The sequence below is a fragment of the Felis catus genome, chromosome A1, assembly GCF_018350175.1.
Source record: "Felis catus isolate Fca126 chromosome A1, F.catus_Fca126_mat1.0, whole genome shotgun sequence".
Taxonomy (NCBI): Eukaryota; Metazoa; Chordata; class Mammalia; order Carnivora; family Felidae; genus Felis; species Felis catus.
Window position 1 is genome coordinate 238164498 of NC_058368.1, and position 21315 is coordinate 238185812.

The 21315-nt window shown below is 58.6% G+C and overlaps 1 protein-coding gene across 1 annotated transcript; it reads left to right on the forward strand.

The window, feature by feature from the left end:
• Nucleotides 1-79: 79 nt before the first annotated feature.
• On the forward strand, nt 80-21012 carry LOC123379852 (basic salivary proline-rich protein 2-like). The gene is made up of 12 exons (XM_045036599.1): nt 80-154; nt 383-418; nt 473-562; nt 1566-1765; nt 3423-3545; nt 6678-6996; nt 7984-8154; nt 10775-10872; nt 11664-11827; nt 12719-12898; nt 13029-13085; nt 20924-21012. Exons 1-12 carry the CDS (start codon nt 80-82, stop codon nt 21010-21012), a joined length of 1602 nt encoding a protein of 533 aa, XP_044892534.1.
• Nucleotides 21013-21315: the final 303 nt, after the last annotated feature.

Here is a 21315-nt window from a genome sequence, read left to right on the forward strand (position 1 = left end):
AGAGAGAGAGAGAGAAGGAAAGTCTAATTAAAAAAAAGAAAAAGAAAAAGAAAACAAGATGTCACCCAAGACCATCGCGATGGGGACAGTCGGGGACCTAAATCCGGACGCACCAGCGGGCGGGGACTTACCGGTGTGGACAGTGACCAGGCAGGTGGGTCTTTAGGGTAACAGAGCCAGTGTGGGTCTTGGAGAACGCGTCCTGGGACGGTGGGCACCCATCAAGGGCACCTCCTGGACGGAACGTCAGCTCGGGTCCCCCGAGCCCCTGTCGCCGGGCCGACCTCCGGCCGCCAGCGCACTTGTGGCAAGAATCCCGCCAATCTGGTCGCTGAGTGTCCCTCCCCCCACCCGACGTCAGCCGGGCTCCCCCTCCTTCCAGACACCAGACTCGCTGCTCTCAGTGACCGTCCACCCGGTAAGTTGGGGGGAGCTTGGCTGAGGTCTTAACAACGTGCATTCCGCACTCTAGGTCTCCTCCCTCGCTTCCAGCTTGATCAGCATCACGGGCCGTGTGACGGTGCGGCTGGCCTGCGTTCCCCGGGCCGCTGTGCCCTTCAGAGTCCCGGAGGCAGAATGGGGCTTGGCGTGTGCACAGCCTCAGTTCCCACCGCCTTGTCCGGACACATTCTGGCGTAGGCAGGGAGGGACGGCCGGACGGCAAAGCGAGGCCGTGACTGCCACTCTGCGCGTTCAAAACCACTCCGAACATCGCAGCCAAATTTCTAACATTCTCACAAAAACGGCGATGGCAGCGACGCTAGGATGTGGTCCCATTAACATCGAGCCAAGTGGCTACACTTACGCTTCTCACTAACTCAGATCATTCATGAATTTGTCCGATCGGCCAGAAAGTACCTATCGCAAGCCATGACCTGCCAGGCACCGAGCAGGGCCCCGGGCAGAGGGTCGGCGGGGAGGACGGGGTCCTGCCCTGCGGGACCCCAGTGTGACGGGCCCCAGACGCCGCCGGCGGAAAGCTAGGTGCCTGTCGGGCAGGTCACACCGGCTAGGTTCTCCTGACTTCCAGTGCAAGGACAAAGCTGTCGGGGCGCCTGGGGGGCTCAGTCGGTCAAGCGTCTGACTCCTGGTTTCACTCAGGTCACGATGTCACAGTTCGTGGGATGGAGCCCCACGTCAGGCTCTGTGCCAACAGCGTGGATCCCGCTTGGGACTCTCTCTCTCCCTCTATCTCTTCCCCAGCCCTCCTTGCTCTCTCTCTCTCTCTCTCTCCATCTCTAAAAAAAAAAAAAAAAACAGACAAAGCCTCGAACCGCCAGGAAGAGTGAAGAAGGGGTAGAAGTGAATCAGGAATCAGGAGCCCTTCTGTCGTGACGCACACGTGGCACAGGTGGCCTCCCTCGGTCACGCTGGGAAACGTGTCAGCAAACATGCAGAGAGGTTATTCTCCGAAGGGAGGAAATGAACCAGAAGCCCTCGCCCTGAACTCCCAGCCGAAGGAAAACCTTCGAAGTCACTCCATTGCAATGAGGACCCGAGTCAGGCTACATCTCCACACGGGCCACAGACAGAAGCCCCCCCCCCCCCCGCCCTGGCCTCTGCAGGCAGGAGGCGGGAAGGCCCAGCGGAAGGAGAGGCGGAGGCCTGGGACCCGGACCCTGGGGGGGCCGTGCCCCGCCAAGTGGAAGGAGAAGGAGCGTCCTGACGCCCGGCCGCTCAAGCCACCTCCTCGCCGCTTGCTGAATTCCCACCGGCTCCGGGGAGGAAATCTAGAAGTGCACTGGCTGGAAAGCTGGAGGCCGCCGTAACGGCAGCGGGTCTGCTGAGACCCCGCTAATCGCTTCCAGGAAGGGAAGAGCGTCCCCGAGTAGCAGCCACGGGTCCTCCGGAGGCCACGGCCGGCGTCCACTCAGACGGAAGCGACACGATTTTATCACCTGAGTGGCGGTCCAGGTGCACTAATGGAGGCCCACGTGAGCCCCAGTCCCTTTAGGTGGGAGACCTGCTGGCTGCTTTTGTCTGCTATTCTTAGGAGAACGTCTTTGGATCCAACTTTAAGTCTTTTCTTAAAAAAAAGGGGGGGAAGCAGCGTATTTTCCAGCTGACTGTTGCTTCATTTTCAAGACACGGCACAAGGCTCCCTGCAGAGGCTTCTCACCTCTGGCTGGGGTAACCCGGCTCAGGGGCAGGGAGTCACCCCCCGGACTCCCATAAAGTAAATCCTCAAGAAGGCTAGGGGACAGAGAGGCCCCGAAGGCCCTTCTGTGAGGATTCATCTTTTCTTTATAAATTTTGAGGTTTCTTAAAATGATACACACACAAACCATTTTGAACCCCGTGAGGGTGCGTGAGTCAATGAAAACGTCAAGACAGACTCCAGCCCCCCCCCCCCATAGCAGACAAAAACTGGAAACAAACCAAACGGCCATCGGCCACTGAATCTGTCCACAAAATGTGGCAATAGCCACCCACAGAATCAGACTGGCAATAAAAAGGAACAAACCACTGATTCACGCTCCACAGGGACGCACCTCAAAACCTTGCTAAAAAAATTAAAATGTGGTGCCGAAAACACCAGACCTATGAGAGCAGGTATTGAGTTGAGCATTTATGTGAAATTTCTAGAAAAGGAAAGAACACACACAGACAGAAAACTACAGAAGCAGACCAGCAGTTGCCTGGTACTGGGGCAGGAGGAGGGGGTCGGGGGGCTAGTACATTACTTGATGTGTTCGGACATCTAGAAACATCATTACCAGGCATCTGGCAGAGGATGAGAGTGTGTGGGAAATGCAATACTGGTCGCATAGAAAATTAGGCCGTGAAAACAATCACGCAAACATTAACTCCAGGAAAAATGCAAAGTCACACAGCAAAGGAAAAATCGCAGGGCATAACTTGACTTCGCAGGATGTGGAAGCGATTTATCCAAAACTGGTGACAAAAGTGTGTTAGGAAGAGAGAGGCACGCTGGAAAAGAGACACAGGGAAGGGCAGAAATCAGTACACAGTAGGATGACGGTATTATCTGTAAATAGAGGCAAATAGTTGAAATGGGTCAAGGAAGGGGAGGTGCTCTGAGGAACGAGAGTGGAGATGGGCAGGGGCTGCATTGTACTTTCGTACAAGCCTTTCAGTATTGTTTGATTTTGAACATCGTTCATACTAATTTTTGAAATAATAAAACCATGCTGAAAAGCAAGGCATTGAACAAAACAAACCACTACAATCTACCCCCCCACACACACCATTTTGAAAGTATATTTTAATGCCAAAACTGCGGGAAGAACAAAAATTGGTTCAAAGGAAGATTCACTGGAGTCTCCAGCAGCAGGAAGGGGCAGGAAGGAGCCTCCCTCAGAACGCAGCCCCGTGGACTCCGACGTGTACCTCCGGAACCGTGAGGACGTCGAGTCCCGTGGTCCTGGGCCACCCGTCTGTGGCGTTCGTCATGGCCTCAGGACACTGATGCACCCGTTCTCTCAGCCCCCAGCCTGTGACATGTTCAGGACACCCCCGTACCGCCAGGACCTCCACACGCCCCCCACCCCCCGAGGCCGCCTCCCCGACCTGGGAGTCGAAAGGTCGACCTGGGAGTCGAACATTTGCCCGCGTCTGTGCCCAGAGGCGAAGGGTGGGGCGGGCAGGCCTCAGCTGGGGTCGGGCCCCTCCAAGGGTCCACCCGCCAGGGGCCGTAGGCTAGGGTGACCCCACCTGGAGAACTCCCGACACCCGCCCCCCTGGGAGCCCCCCCGCCAGGAGCAGGCCTGGCTGAGCGGCTTCCCTGCGTGGCCCCGTCTGATGCCCTTTCCCCAAACACAGGTGCCCGCTGGGCTCACGTTTCCGTGGCTCATTATTTTTCTCATGAAAAGTAATGAGTTTCAAACCAGTTCACCTTCTGGAGATGAAGATCCGGCTGGGGGAACATTACCGCCGCCTGACCCCCAGCCCGCGGGGCACGGAGATCTTGGGAAAGGTCGCGTCTCCCTCGCTGGGAACAGGGCCCGGGGGAAGCAAGCGGCATTCTGATATTTCACGAAGCACGCACCCGGAGAAGAACGTGGGAAGGACGGAAACAGTCCTTGAAACTGTGTTCTCCTAATTGAACACACTTCGATTCCACGGATTTTATTTGGAGACTTTCCCAGCCCGTGACGGGTACCGGGCCGCCACCTGATTTTGTGGATGAGGTTTTACAAGCACACAGCCCGCCCATCCACGCATCTCCAGGCGCTTCTCCGTGACGCAGCGCTGAGTGGTGGTGACAGAGGCCACGTGGCCCCGCAGGCCAGAGAGCTTACCTTCCGGCCCTTGGTGGGAAGAGCCTGTGGACCCCGCGACAGACCAGGGGCCGCCGTGGTGCACCACAGGATGGGGGGGGGGGCAGCCTTGAGTTACCAGCGTTGCACGGAAGTCCTGCTCGGTGGTCGTCTCTGAGGGCTGTAACTACCTGTCAATTTTAGTTCCTCCTTTCATCTCTTCTGCATTTTCCAAACTTTCTAGAATGAATTAGTTCCTCCCTTCATCTCTTCTGCATTCTCCAAACTTTCTGTCAGTTTTAGTTTCTTCTTTAATCTTTTCTACATTTTCCAAACTTTCTAGAGTGAATATTGTAACTGTTACCCAAAAAAAAAAACTTTTTTTACATTTTTTTGAAGTTTACTTATTTATTTTGAGAGAGACAAAGACAGCAAGCAGAGGAGGGGCACAGAGAGAGAGAGAGAGAGAGAGAAAAAGAGAAACCCAAGCAGGCTCCATGTTGTCAGCACAGAGCCCGATATGGGGCTCGAACTCACGAACCGTGAGATCATGACCTGAGCTGAAATCAAGAGTGGGACACTTAACCTACTGAGCCCCCAGGTGCCCTCAAAACACATGTTTTGGTAAAAGCTGTCATGTCGTTAAACCAACCCACTCGGAGGGCGGGAGCTCAGGCGAGGCAGGTAATGGGAGGGAGGGGGGAGGGACGATAATAAAGACGCATCTCGAGAGCCCGATCCCGGGGCCAGCAGAGGGAGGCGGGAGGCAGCCAGTGTCCCAGGCTCTTGGGAGGCTCTATGGGAACGCTGGTGTTCCTAGAGGTCCCTCGTGGGGACGCGGTGTTCCTAGAGGTCCCTCGTGGGGACGCGGTGTTCCTAGAGGTCCCTTGTGGGGACGCTGGTGTTCCTAGAGGTCCCTCGTGGGGATGCGGTGTTCCTAGAGGTCCCTCGTGGGGACGCTGGTGTTCCTAGAGGTCCCTCGTGGGGACGCTGGTGTTCCTAGAGGTCCCTCGTGGGGACGCGGTGTTCCTAGAGGTCCCTCGTGGGGATGCGCTGTTCCTAGAGGTCCCGCCAGCTCAGGGCACGGAGCCGCTCACCCTCCCCTCTCTGCACGCAGGGGGCCAAGCGGCAGGGCGGATGCTGACTTTGTCCAGGGCACATGTTGGGGGTCAAGGGCACTGGGCTTTGCATTCACAGTGACCAGGGAGCCTGGGGTGTGCGGCCACCTCGAGGGCACAGCGGGTCTGAAGCACCAGGTTGGAAGAGGGCTGGTGAGAGTGGCAGTGTCGCGGAGGGGGCTCTGGCAGGGGCCAGCTGGGGACGAGCTGCAGGGGACACACGTGTGGACTTTGCCCCTGGCGTCCGATCGATGTCCAGTGGCTCCGCTGATACGGGTCACTGTGTCGGTCCCAGTGTGGTGTCCAGGGAGCACGTTACTTCTCCGTCCTGCCAGGCTCCCCTTCCCAGGAAAAATGACACATTTTTCTCAAAGTCAACTCTAGTTCCTTTAGGACGAAATGAAAATATTTGCACTTATTTCGGGAAAACACAGGAGAGCAGAGGTGACACAGCGAGGCTGGTCATTAAGGTCTCAGAGCTCCTGGCCCCCACCGGCGATGGCCGCGCACAAAGCTGGGAACAGACCTCCCTCTCTGTGAAAGACGGCACTCCCCACCTGGGCTGGGCTCCCTTAGACGCCCCAACCAGCCATCACCCTGACCCCCGCGGCATCCGAATGTCCTCCCACTGGCCCTCGGTCACTTCAAGGCTCTGCTCCGGGACGCACCGGGCACAGGTCAGGACTCGCCCCCGTCCAGTCCCAGACCCACGGCCGTGCTCACTGAGACCCCAGTGCCCACGCAGACTCTAGACCGAGCCCATCCCTGCTGAGCAGCCTCGCGTGTGGGGTCCCCTAGGGGCTGCGCGTGGTGAGCCGGCCCCCCTCGGAAGACCCACTCCAGGAGGGAGGAGGGGGGACTGGCCGGTCAGCCAGAATCTGCCCGCAAGCAGCAGCACCCAGACTCAGCCGGTGGGCGCCCGGGGGGCTGGGTGAGCTGGCCACGAGAGGCGGGGTCCCCGGGGCCACCAGGGAAGGTGTCGGTAGGGCAGGGAGGCCGCTCCCAATAGTCCCAGGAGGAGGTGAGTGCTGGGATTCCCAGGAGGGGCAGGGCACAGCTGAGGTGCCCAGCTGGCCTCCAGCTGTGACACCTGCTCGCCGGGCTGAGCAGAGCGGGCAGCGGGCCCCGGGGGGCCTCCTGAGGGCCGAGGGTTTGGGTGTCCTGCCAGCTCTGCCCACGCAGCTGTGGACGCCCACGGGACAGAGACGGGAGATGGCAAGGGCTGACCTGCCTGGACACTGTCCCCTTCCTGTGTATCGTGTGACAAAACACCCCAAACTGAGTGCCCCCCGTGGCTGTTTGGGCCCTCCTGACAGTGTGGGCGCGTCGGGGGATCCAGACCCGCCACACCGGGGCCGACCGGCTTCCGAGAGGCCGGGGCCCGGAGGCCTGGCGTCCGGGGTCCCGGCAGGGCCGCCGTCCGGCTTCTGCACCTGTCTGGAAACAAGCCCACAGAGAAGTCACGTCCACCGAGCAGCGCCTGCGAGGCCGTCCGCGCGGCCACGGGGTCCTCGTCCCGGGCTGGCGGCACAAGCCTCGGGCTGCGCGTCGGGGACAGAAGCCCTCGAGGCGGCGGGGGCCCGCCAGCTCGCCCGCCCTCCTGGTCCCCGAGGCCCCGCGGAGCCCTGCGTGCCGGCGGCCGCTGGATCGTCTCCGAGGTGAGCCGCACATCGCTCCTTCCCACACGTTTTCCTTGATTAAAAACTGATTTTCTGCTGTGCTCTCAGAATTGCTTTTCATTGCCTTTGGAGGAACAGAAGGGAGGGGGAGAAAAAGTCCGCCGTAAATAATCTTCCTCGGGAAGTCCGTCCGATTTTCTTCTTTACGGAGCAAGCGCATACTTAATGAGAACCCTCTGTGCCGCGCGTACATCATCTTTATGTTCCGGGGTGACCGTGGAGAAGTCTCAGCTTTAAAACATCCCTGGAGCGCAGCGGGAAACGAGTGCGGTGTCCGCGGCACCCAGGTCCCCACGCGGGCGCGGCGCCCGGAGACGTCTCCCCGCGTCCCGCGCCCTGGGCGGCTCCGCCTGCATCCGAACTACACAGGGCAGCATTTAATATTCCGGTGCATAATTTAAACACTGGGGACTGAGGAGACGCGCTCCTAAAGTCACAGGCCTCCTGTTTGCCGTAAATCCCTTTTCCTGGAGGAAACTAACAGTTTCATAACGCGTCTCCAGGCTCCACTCAAATGGGTCTCCTGAAACATGAGATCATAACAAAGAAAACCACAGAGACAGGGAAAGAGCTCCTCTCTGGAGCTGGGAGACCCCGAGCACGTGCGGCCGGCCCGCGTTGTCCGCGATCGCCCGGCCAAGCCAAGGGGAGCCCCCTCCCCAGGGCGCGGCTCCAGGTGTGGGAGAAACGCCCCCCAGGCCCCCCGAAGGCGCAGATTCTCCGCGGTGGTGGAGGCCAGAGGCAGCGGCAGGCGCTCCGCTCCGAGGGAGCACGGCTGGAGTCAGGGGGACCCCGGGGTGGACCCTGCCCACGGCTTCCACGCACGCTGGGCCCGTGGCACCCGCTTTGACCACACGGCGTGCCCTTCCTGTGCACAGGGGACAGCACATCCTGACGCTGCCCTGGGCCCACTGCCCACGACGTGCAAGCCCACGGTGCAGCCAGGAACACAGCCCCCCCCCCCAGGGCAGTGAGAGCCGGGACCAGAACCCCCCCGGGGCCACGCTGAACCCCCTGGCTCCTGCTTCGCGAGCCCCCACGCGCACCCGGCCCGCCCTGCCCCCACGCCAGGAGGTGGAGGAGCCAGCGGAACGGGGTCAGACGGCCGAGGAGCCCGTGGACCCTGGCCCAGGGGAGGTACGCCTGCAAGCGCCCACCGAATGACTCAAGTAGCTTCGGACAAAGCCACGCTCAGAGCCACCCACGGTGGTATGCACATGTCCGTCCTCGGCGGAGGACAAGCCAGGGGGGCCGCATCGGCCAGGGGGCGTCCAGGACGGCTTTGCTCCCAGAGAGCGGTGGGGCCAGCTGTCGGCTGGGCCATGGGGGACACCCACACGGTGGCCAGGGCCTCCCAGCCGGGGAGGGAGGCCCCACGTGCAGGCACGTTTCCAGCCCTTGCCGACGTCCCCACGCCGGCCACGGCTCCTTCAGGGAGAGCCAGCCTCCACTCCTCACAGGAGGAGGTGAGAGCACCGCGGGGTGCGCGCGGCCCCCTTCGTGCTGTGCAGTGTGAGGTGCGTGTGATGCCCAAATCTGCAAAGCTCACGGCCGCGTCCGGGTTCTGTGGTGCCCCGACCACGGCACCCGGGCCGCTATTTAGACATTTGTTTGAGTTCGAGCGCATACACGCGTAAATATACACGCGCGCGTGCGGGCACAGGAGAGGGGGAGAGAAGACCGAAACACCGAGTCGGGGCGGGACTGACGGGGAGGAGGTGAGGGGCACCTCCTGGGTCGGGGCGCGCTGGGTTTGCCTGTCTGCGCGCGAAGCTGGACGTGTCACCTGCTGGCCCTTCTGTTCACGTCGGCAGGATCTACAGGGACGCCCCATTTGCCTCCTGATATTGGCAATTTGTGCTTCCTGACGTCTTCTTGATGGGTCTCTGGGACGTGCCAATTTTTATTAACTCCCCAAAGAACCGACTTTAGGCCTTGTTTTTTTCTATGGGCTATCTGGCTTATAGTGTATTGATTTTTTTCCTCTTACTTTTGTTACTTGCTTCCTTTGTCTTCACGTTCGTTTCCCCTCCCTCTTTCTAAACTCTCAAGCAGGAAACGTCATTGATTTCCAACTTTTTAGAATACATCTATCGAAGGCCGCAGACTCCCGAAGAAGACGGCTTCAGCTGCTTCCGGCAGGTTCCGACACGTTCTGTTCTCACACACAGGAAACTGCTCTCGTGGGACCTCGTGAATGTCGGTTCGCTTCACCAGACACGCACTGGCTTCCCAGCTGTGCTGCCCGGCCGTGCGTTAGCGGCCCCGCCGGCCGTCACCCTGGCACCTGACGCACAGTCTGCCCTGAGCGGACTCCGCGTCACCCCACACGCCACGCAGCCCTCCCTTCCGGATCCGCGTGCGTTCATCTCACATCTGTCTACGTGTGTCGTAAAACTCGTAACACGTTTGCAAATTATTTTTGTCCTACTCGACAGATTCCTAGGGAAACTGGGAGAATGCTGTAACGTTCTGTTCCCTCCCAGGTTTGCTTGGCTTTGGCTCATCAAGGGAATGTCTCCACTTAATCTTCATGGATGTGCGATGTTCTCGGTGACTGCGGAATATTCCAGCATAAAACCTTTGATTTTTGTCCTAACTTCCACTGCTTCTGATGGTCCCTACGTACAGTAAAAACTCCACAAATGGCAGCGTTCATTTGCTTAATTTCACCAGTTCATTTATTCAGGAAGGATGTGTTCCAGTCCTCCTCCGTTCTGGGCAGTGTGGGAGACGCCAGCTCACTACGTGCAGAAAGCAGACCGAATCTCCACGCCGCAGCGGCCACGTGGCCCACGCGCAAGAGAGGAGTTTGCAGGGGACGGTGGCACTGGGGGAGCCCCTGCCGAGACGGCTCTTGTCTCCTCCTGTAATATCCTAAACGTGCTTAGTCTGCACCACGGGACACAGCAGCACGTAGCTCAGGTGACAAAGTGTGCCGGAGCCAAAGAGTGGGATTTCCACCGTCCAGGGTTTCCCCCCGGTCATTAGAATCCCTGCCTCTGCCATCGGTGGCCCTCCACGAGTTGCCTCTGTGCCCGGATGAGACGTCTTACCTGAGTCTTCACCCAGAGACGGTGGGTGCGCGTGGCTCTTTGGGGGAAGCAGGCGTGGGGCCCGGGAAAAGCCCAGGAAGAGGACGGAAGGCAATCTGAGGCCATCCCTGAGCCTGTCACCGGTGTGATGGGCTCTCGTGCATGAGCTCCCACCGTCCACCGGGCAGGGGGCACGGGGGGTTACGCCCGCCGCCACCCGGGGTTCAAGAGGGCCTGGGCAGAGCAGGAGGGACCCGCGTTCCAGGGGTCACTTCCAGATGCACAGGGCAGGGGCTGGCGGGCCACGCCCTGCGCGGCCACTCGTCCCGACTGTGTCCGGCTCGAGGGTGGCCAGGAGCCCACGGGCCGGGCACAGAGGTGTCCACACAAACGTCTACAGCGCTGAGCGTTCGGCGGGGACTGCCGTCATGGGTGCCGCAGTCTGGAACGCAGCTCGTGAAGTGGTTTCCGTTAAACCACGTGACTACCTTCACGGGCTGATTTCTAGCTTTGCTTTTAGGCTCAGTTCTCATTCTGCAGAAGAGAAACGCGTACGGGCAGACAGGGCTCGGGCACCTGCAAAGGCCGCGGAGGGCTTGGGTTCTGCCCAACCTGCCTCCTGCTGGTCCCCGCCCGCCAGGAGAGCACGCTGGCGGGAACGCGCCGCTCGCCAGGCGCTGAGTCCCCCCACCCGACTCCCCTCCAGCCCCGCGGCCTCTTAGCCGGGGATTCTGACCGAGCCCCCTGGCATCTTCTCCGGTAACGGCAACGCCCGTGGTCTGTCGGCGCCCGGCTCAGCCCTCGCCCGGGGGCCCCCAAGGTGCGCAGGGTCCGTCTGCGCTGTCGGGCCTCCTGCCGCACGCTTCCGTGGGGACTGACGGTGACCGGCCTCGCCCCGCCCTTGGACAAGACCACGGCTGCCCCGCGGACTCTCCCCGCGCGTTCCAGCAGCCTACACAGCCAGCTCGCGGAAGACAGCCAACTAACTTGAGAAACGAGATGGAGCCTGAGAGCTGATCCTTTAAGGTAAGAGGAGTTGTTTTAACCCATTCTTGACAGACTTGGCTTGGTGGCGATAATGAAACCCGCCCAAGGACCGGGCGACTCTCCTCCGCGAGAGGCCGGAAGGCCTAGCGGGTGAACGGGGTGCACTGAGCCACCCAAGTCGGGCGCTGAGCAAGCAGGCTCGGGAGCGTGGCGGCGGGGGATGGGAGCCGGGACTCCTGGGGCCACACACCACAACTCCGAGTGGACTCATCGCACCCACCACGGGACGTCCACCTCCCTGCCGGCCCCGGGCCCCAGCCCCAGGTGGGCACTGGTCCCTCTCATCCCAGGCGTCATTTCCGGGTACGGCCGCGTCCGGTGGGAGGAGAGGCCCTTTCTTGCCATTTCTTTCCGTCACAAAGAAATCTTTCCAGAACCCCAGGCCGACCTCCCTGCGTGTCTCAGCGGCCGGCTGCGCGTGCCAGGCAGGCGCCCTTCCCCCGGGTGCACGTCCCGTCCTGAGCGCAAGCCGGGCCCGGCCACTCACGGCGACGAACCGAACACAGTAAGCGACCTGGTTTGTCGCCTCTCAGGTCAGGCCGCACACGGCTTGTTCCACAACAGGAGCCGAGGCCGTGAGTCCCCACCTGCTCGCGGGACCGACTCCCGACCTCAGCCGCGGAAGCCCCCTCGGGAGCAGGTGTCTCCCCGGGGGCTCCTTCAGATGACCCCGCAGCCCCCGCTGCCGGCTCGCGGCCTCGCAGGAGACCCTGACGCCCAGGCCCCACGTGAGCTTCGTCCGGATCCACGACCCACGGAAAGTCTGGGCTAAGTCTCAGGGCGATTTGTTCGGACAGCTGATAACTGATGCGGCCCCTGAGCAACCACGCGACAGGGAGAGGTGGTATCGGGCTCGGTCCCCACACGGGGACGCCGGGACAGGCAGACGGGGGCGGATTTCGTCACCGCTCCTTGGAGACACTCTTGCCGAGAGCCTGCTTCTGTCCTGGGCCTGGGCTGGCTGGGGAGCGAGCGTCACGTGCCCCCAGGGCCTGTGCTCTGGGCCTAGGGGTCGGACGGTGGTTCCGGCTTCTCGGCGGGCAGGACCCTAGTGTGTTTCTCGCCCGGGGCCCCGTGCCGCTGTGATTGGGATCTTTCCCACAAATGATTCTGGTTATTGGCTGGACCGTCCTGAATTCTCAGAAGTGGGGCAACGGATTAAACCATGGGAAAGTGGTCGAGTGAGTTCAATTCTTTTTTTTTTATGTCAACATGCTGGCAGGCACTACTGAAGAATATTTTTCCAGTGAGGTGCTTATGAAAAACAGTTCTGAGTACCATAAAATCAATTGAGTGTAGAAGAGGAAAAGCCCTCGTTCCAGGAAACTTCGCTACAAAATCAGAGACACAAGGAAGAAGCAAACGGAGGCAGGGCCAGGCCCACAAAGGGCGCTCTCGGCCCCGACCTTCAGGCCGCTTTATCCCAGCCAGGGCGCGCGGGTGCGTGGGGGGGTTTCAACCCGAGCCAAGCGGGTTCCTCTCACTCCCGTGGCTGTTTCCTGCGGGGTCCGAAAGGAGAGATAAGGGCCCGGGCGCCGTGCGCGGGGTCTTCCGGAAAAGGTGGCTCTTCGTCCGCCACCCCGACGGCTCCTGTGCCCCGCCTCCTCCCACTGCGACAGGCCGGCCTCGCGGGGTCGCCCGCTGGAAACGTGCTGGTCCTGGCAGACGCCCCGGGGAAGCCCAGCCCCGAGAGGACAGAGGCGGGAGCACCGAGAACTCTCGGGAGGAAGGGTCGGCCGCGGCCGCCAGCTGGGCCTGCCCTGACCGCGGGCCCCGCAGCCCCTCCCGACAGGCGCCCGGTCAGGGGGCTCGGTGCTCTGACAGCAGGGGGTGTGCATCCGGGTGTCTCCAAATCCCCCTTCTCACGCCACTTCGGGGGACGGGAGCCCGAGGCCCGGCTGTCCGCCTGCTCCTGCTTCCTCCCCGCAGCACCACAGCTGACAAAGCGGGAGACGCACATCGCGACGCCCTGCGTGTGTCCTTCAGGTGACGTCCGGGGGTGCTGTGCACGGTCCTGGGGAAGGGGTCCTGAGAACAGAACGTCATCCCGTGACACAAAACAACATTTCTTGTTATGCAGCAAAACGTTACTTCAGAATAAGTGTGACAAGCAAACGCACGGCCGCGGTTAGGTCCTCCATCGGGCGGTGGCCTCGCGCGGGGATGTCTGGCGGCCGCTGTGGACCCCGCGTCCCAGCAGAGACCGGACGGCACGGGGACGGACGGCGCCCCGTAAATAAGCCGCTCACTTCCCATCCTGTGCGTCTTAAACGTGGGGTGACACGGCGCCCTGGCCGCGGCCTGCAAGTACCACTGACCCCGGAAGCAGCCGGGACCCGCAGGAGACCAGGGCAGGGACGGGAGACGGGCGCACGGGCCCAGAGCGTGTCGCTGTGCCAGAAAAGCTGGGCCGTCGGAGGGACTGGGGAGGCTCCCAGGGGCCAAAGGGGGACACTTTAAGCCCCAGTAGCTGCAATGGATCAAAACACAGGGAGCATGTTCCAACCCAAGGGGTGGTCCTGATGCTCAGAAGGCACAGCTCTCACGTCTCTCCTTGGGAGGATCCTGGGCCATCAGATCACGTTCACTCCGTCCCTGCCATGTCTCCGAGGGGCCATGAGTGTGCTGCCCCAGCTCACAGGTGAGGGAAGACGACAGGGCCCCAACAGCGCCGTTTCCCGAGCCCAGAACAACCACTGGCAGCCCCAACACGGCCTCGCAGAGACGCCCGCCACCCACGCAGCCCAGGACACACAGCCCGACCTGAGCAGCCTCTGCACCGGCCGCCAGTGGCCGTGACGTGTGGGGACAGAGGAGAGCGGTCACTGGTGCTGCGAAGGCAGCGTCGGCAGAAACGGGAACATGGGAAACTCTTAGGGCAAAAGCCCAGTTTCTTCTTCAGCAACAAAAAGTCAGACGAAGGAGGAGGGACAGAAAGGACTAGAAAGACCTCACGAGTTGTCACTAACATGTCATCTGAGCCCCGGGCGTGAACTTCGCCACACGCTGAGGTTAAAACAAACTGGGTGAACACACAAAAATAAACTCAAAATGGATGAAAGGCCTCAGTGAAAGACAGGAAGCCATCAAAATCCTCGAGGAGAAAGCAGGCAAAAACCTCTTTGATCTTGGCCGCAGCAACTTCTTATTCAACACGTCTCCAGAGGCAAGGGAAAGAAAAGCAAAAATGAACTATTGGGACCTCATCAAAATAAAATCTTCTGCACAACAAAGGAAACAATCCGCAAAAGTAAAAGGCAACCGACAGAATGGGAGAGGATATTTGCAGGTGACATATCAGATAAAGGGTCAGTATCCAAAATCTATAGAGAATTATCAAACTCAACACCCGAAAAACAAATAATCCGGTGAAGAAATGGGCAAAAGACATGAATAGATACTTCTCCAAAGAAGACACCCAGATGGCCAACAGACACGACAAGATGTTCAACATCATTCATCATCAGGCAAATACAAATCAAAACTACACTGAGACACCACCTCACACCTGTCAGAATGGCTCACGTTAACAACTCAGGCAACAACGGATGTTGGCGAGGATGCGGAGAGAGAGGATCTCTTTTGCATTATTGGTGGGAATGCAAGCTGGTGCAGCCACTCTGGAAAACAGTATGGAGGTTGCTCCAAAAACTAAAAATAGAACTACCCTACGACCCAGCAATGGCACTACTAGGCATTTATCCACGGGATACAGGTGTGCTGTTTTGAAGGGACACATGCACCCCAATGTTTATAGCAGCACTATCGACAATAGCCAAAGTACGGAAAGAGCCCAAATGTCCATCGATGGATGAACGGATAAAGAAGATGTGGCATATATACAATGGAATATTAGTCGGCAATCAAAAAGAATGAAATCTTGCCATTTGCAACTACATGGATGGAACTGGAGGGTATTAGGCTAAGTGAAATTAGTCACTCAGAGACACACAAATATCCTAGAACTTCACTCATAGGAGGACTTTAAAACCCAGAACAGATACACATAGGGAAGGGAAGGAAAATAATATAAAAACAGGGAGGGGGACAAAACAGAAGAGACTCATAAATATGGAGAACAGACTGAGGGTTACAGGAGGGGTTGTGGGAGGGGGGATGGGCTAAGTGGGGGAGGGGCACTAAGGGATCTCCTCCTGAAATCACTGTTGCACTCTATGCTAACTAATTTGGATGTAAATTTTTTTTTTAATTTCTTTTTCAACGTTTATTTATTTTTGGGACAGAGAGAGACAGAGCAGGAACGGGGGAGGGGCAGAGAGAGAGGGAGACACAGAATCGGAAACAGGCTCCAGGCTCCGAGCCATCAGCCCAGAGCCCGACGCGGGGCTCGAACTCACGGACCGCGAGATCGTGACCTGGCTGAAGTCGGACGCTTAACCGACTGCACCACCCAGGCGCCCCTGGATGTAAATTTAAGAAAATAAAAAATAAAACAAGTTAAAATTTAAAAAAAAAAGAAAAGAAAATTGAAAAAAAAATTGAAAAAAACCCAACCTGGGTGAAAATGAGGAAGCAGGAATACTGACTGTGTATTTGGGGCCCTCAGAGAATGACGGACTGTTTTAGGTCTGATATTTGCCTCGGAGACATTTTTATATGTCTCCGTCTTTTAGACACAAGCACCGAAACGTTCATGCCTGGTGCCCTGAGTTTGCCCCACAGCAAACAGGTTGGGGAAACGGGTGGGCCTGGCCCCAAGTTACGTGAGCCTGTTCTACTCTAGTTTTGTGAATGCCTGGAATTTCCCGTGAGGAATCGTTTAAAATGTGGAGTTTGGAGCAGGTGTCCGTGCCCTGCGTGCTGATTCTCTAGATTAAATGTGCAAGTGACAGGCGAAGAGTCCTGTGTGCCATCAGTCCACGTCCGCCCCTGCGTGTGCGCCTCTGCCCACCACGTCCCCCGCGGCCCGGTTGTCTGTCCGGGCCAGCTGTTGGAGAGCCCGTGCGTGTCAGTGACAGGTCCCTGGGGCCCGTGGAAGCAGGAGAGGGTCCAGCGTGGCCGTGCCCGTCCTCAGCCCTCTGGGAGCCAGGCTGGGCACACTCGGAGGGCAGGGACGGGCGCCCCAGAACCCCGCCAGCCAGGCCTTCCCAAGGCTGCCCGCCAGGCTTCCCTGCCTCTGATGCCACGGCCGAGAGGCTTCCGTGACGTCAGCCTGTTGTGCACAAGACGAGCTGTAGCCCGGGGCAGCGGAAGGTGACTGCAGGCCACCGCCCGGAGCAGCCGAGCACTCCCGCCATCTCTGCGTGCCGCCTGGCCACCGGGGCCCCAGAAGACGGTGACCCATTGGAAAAGGCCACACGACGGCAATATCAGACCTAAGCAGGCCGATCAGAGGCAAACACACAAAACTGGAAAAGGGGCTCGAGGGGCAGTGAGGCCAGGAAGATGTGTATTGATTCCCTGCTGAACGTGTTCCCGGAGCACCGGCCGATGAAGACAGTTCCCTCTGCTCCCTGACAGCACTGAGCCCTGCCTGCCTTCCAGAACCCACCGTATCGAACCAGACTCCCGGGGTTCACAGGGAAACACTGAAAACCGTCACTGGGTTGAACACGGGCCTGCTATTTCCGGCCTCCGTACGGTTTGCCCTGCCGCTTTCCCGGACCTCTGGCCGCAGACGGCGGTGGATGGTGGCGGGTCCCCCGTGTGTTTCTCTGTCTCACGGTGGCTGCAAAGAGAGATCTGTCACAAGCACACTTTCAAAGTACCAGCTCAATGTGCTTTGAAAGCCTCAGCCCGTAGAAAATTTCTCGGAGCTCGTGATCTTTCAGTCCCATACCCCACTCCCCCCAAAACACAAGGAACCAAAGAGAAAACCAGCAACCTTTTCTCCACGTTGTGGGAGACGCTCACCTAAACTGTGAGGATCGGAAGACCCCAACTGAGATCCCACCTCGTCCGGCTGGGGGCCGGTGCCGATGGGCGGAGGCTCCTGGCGTTTGCGGGGCTGCCGTTCCGACCAAAATGACGACCAGCCCTTCTCTCCCCGCCCAGAACGAGGCTTAACAAGGGTGCCAAGACCCGTCGTGCCCCGGGGGCAGGGGACACAAGAGTGACTGGGGCCCCGTGGGCACCAACTCAAGTCTGCACCATGCCCAAGGGTGTGAGCTGGGGTCCAACCCGGCCTTGAGCCTCCTGCTCCGGAGGCCGGGACCCCGATCAGGATTCCGGAAATTCAGAGAACCTGTGACTCATCACAGAATGCGAGTAGAAGGGAGAGCAAAACCTCCAATGACTTCATTTCTAGCCTTCTCCTTGTAAGGGAACGTCCCACAGACGAGACACCGGTCAGGTAGCAGGACAGCCCTACCGGGAGACGGTCTGAGCTGAGCGTCTTGCCTAAGATGGGGGTCCCAGGGCACCGGACGCGGCACCAGCCCTGACAGGCACGCCGAGCAGAGAGGCAGGTCGACAGCTGAGCTTGTCCCTGATTGGGGAGCGGAGCGACCCATCCAGCCCTCAGGGTCCCCCACCCCGGGCTCCAGGAGCAACGTCAGAAGACAGCGCCTATGTGCACAGGCCCTCAGACACGGTGGCGACACCTTCGGTGGAGCCGGGACCGAAACAGGGTGCAAAGCCTGGTGGCGTCTGGGCTCGGGCAGTCAGGAGCTCCTGGGGCGGCTCGCCCCACAGGCCCGTGCGCCTCCCCTCCGAGGGAAGACAGCACGTTCTCAGGACACCAGGCCGTGGGGCCGAGGCTCTGAAGGAGCAGGTGTGTGTTCAGCAAGGCGACCCCACTGGCAAGCAAGTCCCGCACCCAAGGGCCGGCCCCTGCGTGCGGTTCCGGGGTGAGCACTTGTGCGCCCAGCAAGCCGCCCCTGCACACGCCCATGCCAGCCACGCATCCAGAGCGGGTCAGGGGACAGCCACCGCGGACGTCTGTGGGGCACGACCACCACCAGGGGCAAGGGAAATGCCGGAAGGGAAGTACAGGGAGAAGGAACGTCTCTTCCAGAAGGACTGACTTTTAACCGCTCAAGCTCACTCTGTCGGTGGTTAAAGAAAACACAAACGGAATCTGCTCGGAAAAACCTGACGACGGACTACGTTCGGCCACGTCTACAAGTTTCTTATTCTTTTCTAATGCACGGAAAACCAACAGGTGTTCTGAGCCACCCCTGCAGCTTCCAGCCACCCCTGCCTTGGCCCCCTCCCCAGCACAGTTTTATTTCACAGAATAAAATATTTCTGCGAAGTCAAATATACCCTTGACAACATGAAATGTTAGTATCTAATACTGAATCACTAAAACTAGGTAAAATACCAATACATATTATTTAATATTATTATTTGCTAATATTATAATATTAAATATTCTTATCTTCCTAAACTATAAGAAGATTTTGATTTTTTTTTTAGGGCCACACTAGAATGTCCCTGGTTCTCTGTTCTTTGGGCTGCTAGTTTAAAACTGTAAAATACTATCACATCATTATTTTTCTCTAAGTCCTCCAGGCCTGTTGAAACAGCCCTCTCTCCCTGATGATCTTCATGGTCCTTGTCACCAGTGGCCAGTGCGGTGGTCAGTTAGTGTCCCAGAGTCCCGGCCGGACAGACACCCTTGTCTGAGCAACCAGGTCCCACAATGTGTGGACACTGAGTCCTACAGAGAGTTCCAGAGCAAGGAAGTGAGGCCAGCGGGTGCTAGAAATGTTCATAAATAGAAAATATTCGGGGCGCCTGGGTGGCGCAGTCGGTTAAGCGTCCAACTTCGGCCAGGTCACGATCTCGCGGTCCGTGAGTTCGAGCCCCGCGTCAGGCTCTGGGCTGATGATGGCTCAGAGCCTGGAGCCTGTTTCCGATTCTGTGTCTCCCTCTCTCTCTGCCCCTCCCCCGTTCCTGCTCTGTCTCTCTCTGTCCCAAAAATAAATAAACGTTGAAAAAAAAATTAAAAAAATAAATAAATAAAATAAATAGAAAATATTCATGGGTAAGTTAAGGAAGTTTCTTGAAGATATTATTTTTTCCTGACCATGGCAGCAATGAAAGGGCATGTAATCTCATTTCAGCCTTTAGTGTCCTTGTATAATCTTGCCCTTACGTTAGATTTAAGATAGTGTTTCTTTCTGGGGCGCCTGGGTGGCTCAGTTGAGAGCCCGACTTCAGCTCGGGTCATGATCTCCCAGTTTGTGGGTTCGAGCCCTGCGTCGGGCTCTGTGCTGACAGCTCAGAGCCTGGAGCCTGCTTTGGATTCTGTGTCTCCCTCTCTCTCTGCCCCTCCCCTGCTCTGTCTCTCTCTCTCTCTCTCTCTCTCTCTCTCTCTCTCTCTCAAAAACAATAAATAAACATTAAAACAAAAGTTAGTGTTTCTTTCTAGGTATTTCATCCGTATTGAAAATTAGATTGTAATGTATAATTATGTAATAACATACAATTTGAATTTGGAATTATGTAACTTATAGCATAATCACATGATAATACACAATTATATTATAATAGTATTAAACGAAGTAACTGTAGCGGTCAGATAGGGCAGGTCGAGCTGCCGTAACAACAATCCCGACACGCAGTGGCTTAAAATCGGGGCTGATTCTGGCTCTCCCAGTGTGTCCACCCAGGTCAGCACGCCACCCCGTCCACGGAGCCTGGCCGAGCCTCCACCAGCTAAGGTGCCACCGTCTGCCACAGCAGGTGGAAGGGAGGGGGGTGAAGTGCAAGGCAAAGACAGTCACAAGGTCCTGAGCCCTCAGGCGGTGGGCGAGGGCGCTCACCCCAGGGGCAGCACCAGGAGGCCCCCAGGGCCGGCTCCCCACCACGCGTCACCACCTCACCGCAGCCCCTGGCCAGACGCAAGAGGGAGCAGGCTGGGAACCAGGAGGACCGGGGAAATCGTGCCTGGAGCCCACCGTGCCTCCCGCGACTGCACAGCCTTCGCTGAAACCTCAGGGAAGTCAAAGGTCAGAGGATGCAGTCACAGGGGTCTGTGGTGTCCCAGTCAGCTGAGTGGGAGTGGCCCCCCGGGGGGCCCACGGAAGGCCAGCTGCGCTGGGAGAGGACACAGTGAGAGAAGGTGGTTGGCCCCCAAAAGCGAGGGCAGAAAGCAGTACGCGCAGCTGAGTCTGCCAAGGCACAGCAACGGATCAGCAATGCAGGTGTGCACTCGTGCATTTAGTGAGCTCCTTTGTCTACGCGGTCATTCGGTCTGCTGATTGCTTATCTGCCTCTCTCTGAGGACACGCACGCTCCCCCGGGCAGACGCCTTTCTTTCTTCTGTCCACTGGTGCACCCCAAAGCCCCGGGAGAGTGCCTGGGACACGGAAGGTGCTCTGTCAGTACGTCCCACGTGAAGAGTTTCAGCCTCCCGCATGCAAGAACCCTCCTGATGTCTCTTCTCTGCGTGGCTCTCCTTCTACGAAGAATGCCACCCATATGTCCTCATTCATTCAACACTCGTTAAGCCCCTACTGTGCGTTTAATGCGCACCTACTATTTACAATAAGTCCCAACCCTCCTGAAGCATGGATTCTAGTGTAGGAAGGAGGAAATGAGGACAAAGAAATAAAGCAAGGATACAATGTGCCCGACGGCAACAAAACACAGGAACAGAACGGGAGCATATCGGGGCTCACCGCCCACACAGCCGCACCAGACTTGGGGCGGGGACCCGAGAGGCCTCGAGAAGTTAGGGGGAAAGGGCGTGTGAGACGCCATCCTTCCCGATGGGTTCCCACACGTGGGGACCCCCTCCGTGGACCTGCCAGGGGTGATGGTGGGGGCCACTCTAAAGACACAAACCCGGGCCTTCCCAGACTCCTCCTCTGTGACAGCTTGGACTGTGTCCCCTCAAAATTCGTACCTTGCAGCTTTAACCCCCAGCACCCAGGTCGCACCCTCCTTTGGAAACAAGGTCATCGCAGCTGCGATCGGCCAGGATGTGATTGTGCTGGTGTGAGCGGCCCTAGTCCAATATGACGGTGTCCCTACAGAAACGGGAACCTCGGACACAGGCACCGGACACGCCCAGGGCAACTGCCGTGTGAGCCTGAAGACAGAGATGCGAGCGGGGGTCAGGAGCCCCCAGACCGCCAGCAGCCGCCAGAGGCCGGACAGATGCCTGGGACAGACTCCGCCTCACCGCCTCGGGGGGCCAGCCCTGCCCACGGCTCGGCCTCGGACTCGTCCCCTCCAGAGCTGAGAGAGACCCCTGGGTTGTGGCTCTTCGTCAGGCCCCCGCGGAGGGGCTCCCCTGAGCCCC